The 8,819-nt window shown below is 29.1% G+C and overlaps 1 protein-coding gene across 2 annotated transcripts; it reads right to left on the bottom strand.

Annotated features, from left to right (window-relative positions):
• Positions 1-3,540: 3,540 nt before the first annotated feature.
• LOC110616131 (WEB family protein At1g75720) lies at positions 3,541-5,325 on the bottom strand. Of its 2 annotated transcripts, none has more exons than XM_021758457.2 (2): positions 4,942-5,325; positions 3,541-4,382 (listed from the first exon to the last, which is right to left on the bottom strand). In XM_021758457.2, exons 1-2 carry the CDS (start codon positions 5,083-5,085, stop codon positions 3,915-3,917), a joined length of 612 nt encoding a protein of 203 aa, XP_021614149.1. In that variant the 5' UTR covers positions 5,086-5,325; the 3' UTR covers positions 3,541-3,914. The 2 variants fall into 2 exon arrangements, with proteins under 2 accessions (XP_021614149.1, XP_021614148.1); XM_021758456.2 differs by having other exon boundaries at positions 3,541-4,388; positions 4,942-5,319.
• Between the last annotated feature and the right edge of the window lie 3,494 nt (positions 5,326-8,819).

Genomic DNA, 8,819 nt, shown 5'->3' with positions numbered 1-8,819 from the left:
TTTTCATTCACAAGGGACATCCCTTATTTAAGAGAAATGGGTTCGAACCACTCAAACCAACTGGTGATAGTAAACCATATCATTAATAGTATGTTTTGAACTATTGACGGTCCATACGAGATATAATTCTCCAATCACTAGCTTTCTCTATCTACAAGAGACATCTCTTACTTACGAGGAACAAATGTCGTACCATTTGAACCAACCAATGTTGGTAAACCACTCAATATTATTAACAATTGTGGATTTTTTTTTTGGACTAAAAGCTTAGTTTCCTGGGATAGTATTGAGACTCATTATAATAGGTTAAAGCAGAGTTTCAAAATGCACTATTGGTCTTTTATCAAGCAATATCAACTTACTTAAATATCAGTTTGTATATTTCAACTCATAAAGAAAAATGTTAGAATCTCCTAATGATTTGCATAAAAAGATAAGAGAAGGCCATTTGTGCTAACTACCTAAAATAATTTAATATAACTTTGAAAGTCATTTTTTTAGCATTTTTTCTAAAAAAAAACAAAACAAACAGAATAGAAAATAATTAAAACTAAAGAACACAAAAACAAATGAACAGTACACACTTAGATCACATTATCCTTAATATGATAAAAAAAAAAAGGCAACTAAAGCACGTATATGTCTAGCTTCCCCCCACACTGGAATCAAAAGTATAAAGCCAAAAGAGAGTTTAGAATATGATCCGGTGTAAGGAAGGATGCCATGGACTCCTACTGTCGCCGCTGGTGTGTGGAACGAATTATGGCCTGTATATCGCTGACTTTGTTCACTAGATGTGCTAGATGAGTAGTAACACGCTCTAGGATATTTTCAAAGCACTCTCCATCTGATCAATTCTGGTATTGAGAGCTTGAAAAGCTTGCTAGGCATCAAATGGAGGGTTAGCCATGGATGAAGTAGGGACAACAGGAGCAGTGCGTACATCACCTCTCTTGAACACTCGGTCTGGTCGCGGGATGATGAGACCATTACAATAGGAAGAGTTGAAACTACAGCATACCTTGCTTTTTCTTTTGCGTTTGTAAATCAAAGGTTACTGCTTAACTGTGATGGAGCCGGAGGTAAGTGATGCCTGCCCCTTCCAAGGCGTGACCATGTACCAACAATAAAGACATTCACTACATAGGGGTTATTTGCTGGAGATGCAAGAGAATGATTTTCTGTAGAAGAAGTAGAGATGGAGTGAAGCAAATCGGCAGAGAGGTGCTCGCCGTCAATGGTGGTTGATGAGGATGAACCGGCGGGAGTGGAGACAGCCACAGTGGGGGCACGAGGAGGTTGTCAGCGATGGTAGTGCCACTGGGCGGCGTGTGTAGGTAGCTCATCGTTAATGCATGGTGCGACTATGGCTTGCCACAGCAGTGGAGAGGAGGCGATGGTGGTGTTGCGTGAGGGACCCGAAATGGGAGAATTGAAGCGATCCGGTGCATCGATGGTGCCTTGTTGTGGCTGTGGGGATGAGGCGGCATCGTATGATGGATGTGTGATGGGGGAGGCTGCATGATCCGGTGAGACTTCAGTGACGGAGTTGGCGACCATTAGTTTTGGTGGTTTAGGGCGTGATGGGTTGCGACTGTTGAAGGTTCGAGCTTGCAGCCATCGGTGGAGGAGAAGGATCTGTGTTTGGGAGCCATGAATCGTGTGACGCGCGGCTGCTCAACTTGTTGTGGCTGGAAATTCTCATAAAGAGGTTTTAGATGATGACTATTGACCTTGAATGACTTGTTGGTGTCCATACTTCTTATTTTTACAGTACCATAGGAAAAAATGTTAGTAACAATAAAATGACCAATCCATCTAGTGCGTAATTTACTAGGAAATAATTTCAGTCTAGAATTATATAGTAGAACTTTCTAACCAACTAAAAATTATTTTCTAGAGATTAATTGATCATGCAACACATTTGTTCTTGCTTTTTAAATTTTTGAATTATCATAAGCATCATTCCAAATTTCTTCCGGCATTTGCAATTGCAGCTTATGATGCGCACCAGCTTCATCCATACTCATTATGCATTGTTTTACTACTAAGAAAGTCTTATGTTCAATCTCCATAGGCAAGTGACAAGGCTTGCCATAGATGAGGCAATAAGGGGACATGCTGATGGGTGTTTTATAAGTTATTCGATATGCCCATAAGGCATCCTCCAACTTGAGACTCCAATCTTTACGATTGGGACTGACTGTTTTTTCAAGAATGGACTTAATTTTTCTGTTGGATACCTCTGCTTACTCATTTATTTGTGGATGATATGCTGTGGAAGTTCGATGATGGACACCATATTTAAGTGTCTGTATTTAGCTACCCCGCTAGATTTCAATTCATCAAAAGAAAAGATAATAGTGTATAAAATTGTTTTGTTATTTTAGTATATTTATGATTAAAACTCCTTACTTTTAATTTTAAATTTTTTTTAATACTTTTTAACTAATGTATTTTAAAAAATATTTTTTCTTAACAACTCTAGTATAATATCAAACAAATGATAAATAACAAAATTTGTAGCCACTTGAATAAATATACATCCTTTTATTGTTTACAATCTAATTATGTTTGATTGAAGATACAAGATGGTTAGGATAATTTTTTTTTTTCAATTTGGTGTGGATATATATGAATAATGAACTTGCCATTAATTACCAATTCTAAAAATAAAGGGATTTTGATAGATTATAAAGCACAATATCTAAAGCTTGGCTCATTTTGTTCATGTATATGGACCAAGGAGGCAAAAAAAGGCTATGGAAATGATAGGTAAAACATGATAATGAGATTGAGGAGATGAGATGAGATGAGAATAATTAAGAGAGGAGGGCTTGAGAAAATGATTTTGTAAGACAACTATAATTGTGTCTTGTACTTTCTAAGGGAGTGGGTCAATCATGAGGTCTAGAGTTAAACCACCTACCCACATTAATTTTTAATCAAAATTTCATCATGCTTTTATCAACATTGATTCAACATATGCCATAGCCACCTAAACTACTAAAAATGGTAGTGTTAAAAACAGTAAAACTTTATTTTAACTTATTCAGCAGTTAAATACATATAATTCATTTCGGTAGTTAATTTTAAATCTCTACATTCTAATTCCTTGTTAAAAAATTAAATAAAATTCAGGATGATTAATCTGTTAGTAATTTAATTTAAAAATTGAATAAAATAAATTAAAAATTAAATTTTATTATTATGTGGAAACTATATTGAATTAAACTAGAGATCGGTCAAGTCGATTTGATTTAATTCAAATCGATCGAGTGAATTTTTTAATAAATTTTAATTTTAGACTTTACTTTTATTATTCTAAAATTAAATTGAAGTGTTTCGATCTTAATTGCTAATAATAACCATTAAATAAAATAAACATGAAAAAAAAAATTTCAATTAAAAATTACTTAAAAAAAAGCTTCAAGTTCATGTATTCATTCATATAAAATCATTCCAAAACCTATTTAATTTAATTTTATCAACTTTTTTAATTAAAATTTAACCAAAATAAAATAATTAAATTTTTAAAAATTAAACTAAAAGAATCAAAATTTTAATTATTTGGATTTGAATATGACACTCCTTTAACCTTAGGCAACACTTGGGCCATGTCCTCACTGTTAGAATTGCAGTGCCGCAAATTGGTAAGCTTTTCAAAGTCTAGAAGACAAGATACTGGAGGCCCATGAGAGTTGAATAAGGAACCAAAATTATTATTAACACTTCTTATTACATAGTTTTCTCATAGTGCAACTATACCCCATTACAATATCTTCATATCCAAGGCCCAATTTAGGTAGAATCACACAAGGAAAAACTGGCAAAAAGAAACTATAAAAATTTGGAAGCTGGACGTCTCATTCATAGATTATTGCTGTTAAAACTTGAAAGATGTGATAGAATTTTCATGGGGAATTGAGTTTTTGATTTGATTTCTTCTTAGAGAAAATCCCACCAATTAGAGGGATCAATGGCTTCTTCTTCTTCTTTCTAAGAGAAGGGTGTCTTTCAAGTGCTTCAAGTCCTTGTGGAATCTTGACTTGAGCTAGAGATGGAGGATTTGCAAAAGTTACATATCTCTTCTTTTGAAATTCAATCCTTTCTTCTTCTTCTTCTTCTTCTTCTTTTGTAGATTGCATTTTGAGTTCAAATTTTGTTGAATCTTCAACAACTTTCACATCTTCAATTTCACGTAGTTTCAATTGTTGAAGCTCTCGTTTTGTTCTTTCAAGCTCTTCTTTAAGAGAAGAAAGACAATCAGCCATTACTGTACTTTCTTCTTTAGCTTTTTGAAGGCTCTGCTTTGTCTCTTCTAGCTCTGCTGTCACTGTTTCAAGCTTGGAAGATCCTTGCCCATTTTCCATGGCTCCAATCTGCATCTAGTTACAACCAAATCCAATTTAAGGATACATTAAACTTCATTTCCAAACATCCTAAGTGGTCTCTGAAAGATTTTATAAGGTTGTCCATGCAGGATTACTTGTCATCTTCCTCATTAGATTCTTAAAGCTTTTAAAAATTTATACTAATAAAATAATGCACAGTACACAAAACAGTCTCCAAATCCTTTAAGGTTTCTACTTTATTCCATCACATGATAAAAGAAAGCCAAAAACTGGAACTATAACAGCCTTAGATATCTTAATTCAACCCTTAAGAAAACCTTGATTCTGTCACAAGCAATGCCCATTGGTTACTTTAAAATTCATATGCCTTAATTATTACAATTTAATTAATTTAATAAAAACTCTAATATGTATATGTTTTATATTTTAAATTCGAGATGACTCAAATATTATTCAACCAACAAAACAGAATTTAACAGAATATAAAATTTAAGAAACAAAATGAAAGGAAAGCCAAGGCATAGCTAGTAATGATAAAATTTAACAAACTTGAAAGAAAGGAATATGCAAAGTAAATTAAGGTAACCTCTTTGAGCTTGTTAGAATAGAGCTCGCCAGCCAAAACTTTCTCGCCGAACAAAGTAACTGCCTCTCTAACTGATCGGAAAGGAGCTCGAGTATCAATCTCTGCCCTCTTGATAATCACTACTCCCTTTTCAGCACTATCCATGGAAAGCGAGAGAGAGAGAGCAGCGAGGCAAATTAAGGTGGCAACAAGAAGAAGCTCCTTTTTATGAGGGCTTCGGCCTCCGAGAGAGAGACAGAGGGGGTGGTTACAAGTAGAGAGGAGTGAATTTGGTTAAGGAGTATAACAAAGATATTCTGAAGGGAGGAGAGAGCTTGGAATTCGTTGCTTGGCTTCCACTTCACTAGAATTCTGTTTCTGCCATGGTTTGAATGAGAAGCCGGTGGTGGGTAGTGGATGAATTGTTGAAATGGGTCTGAAATAATATGAGACGGCCCATTGTTTATTCGGCAAAAGAGAGAGACTCTTCACCAATACCCAACAAATCAAGGCCCTACTCTCTCTTGTTCTTTTCCTCCGTGGGTCCTCTTCCTCGCGCTAAGTTAAAACTGTAATTAGACCTTTTCTGTTGGTTGAGAGGGAAACATTTTTATATGCTTAAGATGAGAGAACAAGAACAAGGTCCCGACTCCCCACGCTTGACAGCAGAGATTTTCCCACCTTTTCTTTTATTAATAAAAATTAAAAAACCCTTTTGGGTCAGGGATTGTTTGGAGAAGGGGAAAGGAGAAAAAGGGTTGTGTCTTGTGTGGCTTTTTGACGATAAATTGCATGGAAAAATTGGGCCTGAATGACATTGTTTGGGCTGGTCATGTGTCCCAATTCAGTTAAGTTTTTTTTTTTTTTTTTGTTCCTTTTAAAAAATATTGGTTCATTGCATAATAGGTCTAGGCCTAAAACAAATATAACACAAAAGAAACGGTACACCAAAGAGTCTATCTAACTAAAAATTAAAAAACACTATGAAAGCCCAAGCTAGATGAAAGCATGGTCCAAAAACCTCCTAGCTGTTTGAAACAGAACCCAAAGCAAGCCCAACGATTTAATTCTGCAAGACCAGACCGATGAACTATGAACTTCGGCAGTGAGGCACACATACAACACCATATTAGGAAAGACAAAGATGAATTGATTAAAGCATAAGATACCAAAGAAACAGCTGAAGCCTATAAGAGGGTGTCTCCATCGCTTGCAATATTCGAGAACTAAGCAAAACCAAGAGATAAATAAAGAGAACAAGTAAAACCAAGAGATAAACACAGACAACGACACAGAGCAAGGGTGATATAGATATGGAGCCAAAGGGACACAAGCAGGTGGTAAGAGAGTTCTTTTGCATATCGACTTTTGAGAGATCCGAGTATTTAGCATCCTAGATATCAAAAATATCCCGAAGAGATAACCATTAAAAAAATAAACCTAAAATTTAATTCAAAAAATGATAATGATACTTTTCAAATAATTTAATCTCGATAGAAAGACAGATGCAATAAATTAAAATATAAAAAATTTAAGGATATACAAAAAATTTCTCTTTATTCAACCATACAAAAATATTATTATTTATCCCATCCATAACCTTTGTGGCAATCTTATTCAGAGATGAAAAGAGAGATCTACTTTAGCAATATCTTTCTATAATAGATAAAAAATTATAATTAAATAAAAAATTTAAAAATTTAACAAAAAAGTCAATTAATTCAATAAGACCCTACGGTTGCGTATATTTATATTTTAATATAAATTTTTTAATTTTAATTTAATTTACCCAACTTTTATATTTTAGTATAATTTTAATTAATTTATAATTTTTAAAATTTTAATAGTTTATGTATCACTCTGATAATATAGTTGACATACCACATATATTTTTATATAAATTAATTAATAAATAATTAAAAAATATCTGTATTTTAATTTAAATATTTAAATTTTAGATTAACGGACTAAATATCTGCCTTTGAGTGCAATGTTACTCAGATTTTTAAAAATCAAAATTTAAAAGTTTAGATAAAAGATTAAATATAATATTTTATTATTTTTTAAATATAAATTAATTTTATATATGAAAATAATATTAACATATATTTAATTATAATTAAATCATCTATTTAATTTTAAAAATAATAATAATTTAATAATTAAATATGCCACTGACAGTTTTAATAATAAATAAATTTTATTTTACATAAATAAGTATTTAGATTTTATAATAATATATTATTTTTAATTATTTTATATATATTATTATTTTAAATTAAATAATATATATGCTATAAAATATTTATAATTATTATTATAAAATAAAATTTTTCACGGATGAAAATATAAACAATATATTTAATATTTAAAATATTTATTTTAATTTTAATTTTAAAAATTAATTAAAATTATATTTAAATATAAATATTAAATTAATTTATTTAAAATTTAAATATATAAATTAAAATATAAAATAATATAAATGTTAGACTTTTTTATTTAATTGACTAATTAAATAATAATAATAATAATACACATGACATATTAGTGAAATTATAAAATTATCACATAGATAATTAAATTTAAAAATATATAAATTAATTATAATTATATCAAAAATACAAAGGTTGACAAATTAAATTAAAATTAAAATACAAATATGTATGTTAGTTTTTTTTTTTTTTATAAGTAAATTGACTTAAAAAAACTAAAGTTAAAAAAAAAAAGAACTAAAGAGATTTTCTTTCTCTATTTAAAATGGAGGGAGAGGACAGTCATCAGTTCCCAATTCAGTTAAATTTACTAGGTGAAAGCAAACTTCCTTGTAAATACATTAACTTCGCCCAGCTTCTCTTGGTTAGGCATAGAAACAAATCCCATATTAGCAATAAATGCTTTTTTTTTTTTTTTTGTCAACTCATATTTAAAATAAACGAAGGGTGAATGCTCCAATAATTTAAGCCACTTTTATGATATAGTTTTCGTTTATTGGTCAAAAAGATTAATTTTTATATTTATAATAAAAAATTTTAATTAAAAAAAATAAATTTTAAATTTATTATAATTATAACAATGTTTAAATTAATTTTAATTAAATTTAAATTAATCCAAAAAGATTAATTTTTATATTTATAATCAAAATTTTTAATTAAAAAAATTTAACTTTTAAAATTATTATAATTATAATAACATTTTAAATTAATTTTAATTAAATTTAAATTAATCACATGCTATATTATATATTATTATTTTACTATATGAGTAATTTAATTAATTAATTAATTTAAATTTTAGTTAATACTTTTCAATTAAAATTCCTATTAATAAAAGAGAAGTAATTATTTCAATTATATAATTTAAATTTTTATATAATTAAAATTTTAAAATTATAATTAAAATTTAATTTTAATTAATTAAAATTTTTATATGGTAAACATGTCGTATAAATTAATTTAAAAAATTATTATAATTATAATAAATTTAAAAATTAAAATTTACAATTTACAATTAAAATTTTTTACTAATTATAATAAATTTAAAAATTAAAAATTTTAATTTACAATTAAAAATTTCTACTATAAATACAAAAAATTGTAAATTTGTGTTCTATTTGAACCAATAATCCTATATTTTTAAGATATTTAGCTTCTTACTCAAATACTCTGAAAATAAAGTCAACAGTGACACGAATAATTGTAATTGAACATTATTGTAAAACAAATAATTGAATCATTTTTAAATTCAACTATATTACAGACTTTTTCCTTTACCATCTGCTGTTTTAATAGTCGATTATTGTTATAATAATGGCTAATAAAAAAAATATAATATGTTTAAGTTTAATTTTAATTTTAATTTTTAAAATTTTATAAAATTTAATTTTATATTTTATGTGT

The sequence above is a fragment of the Manihot esculenta genome, chromosome 5, assembly GCF_001659605.2.
Source record: "Manihot esculenta cultivar AM560-2 chromosome 5, M.esculenta_v8, whole genome shotgun sequence".
Taxonomy (NCBI): domain Eukaryota; kingdom Viridiplantae; phylum Streptophyta; class Magnoliopsida; order Malpighiales; family Euphorbiaceae; genus Manihot; species Manihot esculenta.
Note: the sequence above shows the minus strand (reverse complement) of the source record. Positions and strands in the feature narration are given on the sequence as shown.

Bases quoted from the DNA above. Each gene is read 5' to 3' on its own strand.
- LOC110616131 (XM_021758456.2), bottom strand. From the start codon at position 5,085: ATGGATAGTGCTGAAAAGGGAGTAGTGATTATCAAGAGGGCAGAGATT. The intron at 4,389-4,941 runs GTTACCTTAATT...GGTTGTAACTAG, and splicing joins ATTCTAACAAGCTCAAAGAG to ATGCAGATTGGAGCCATGGA.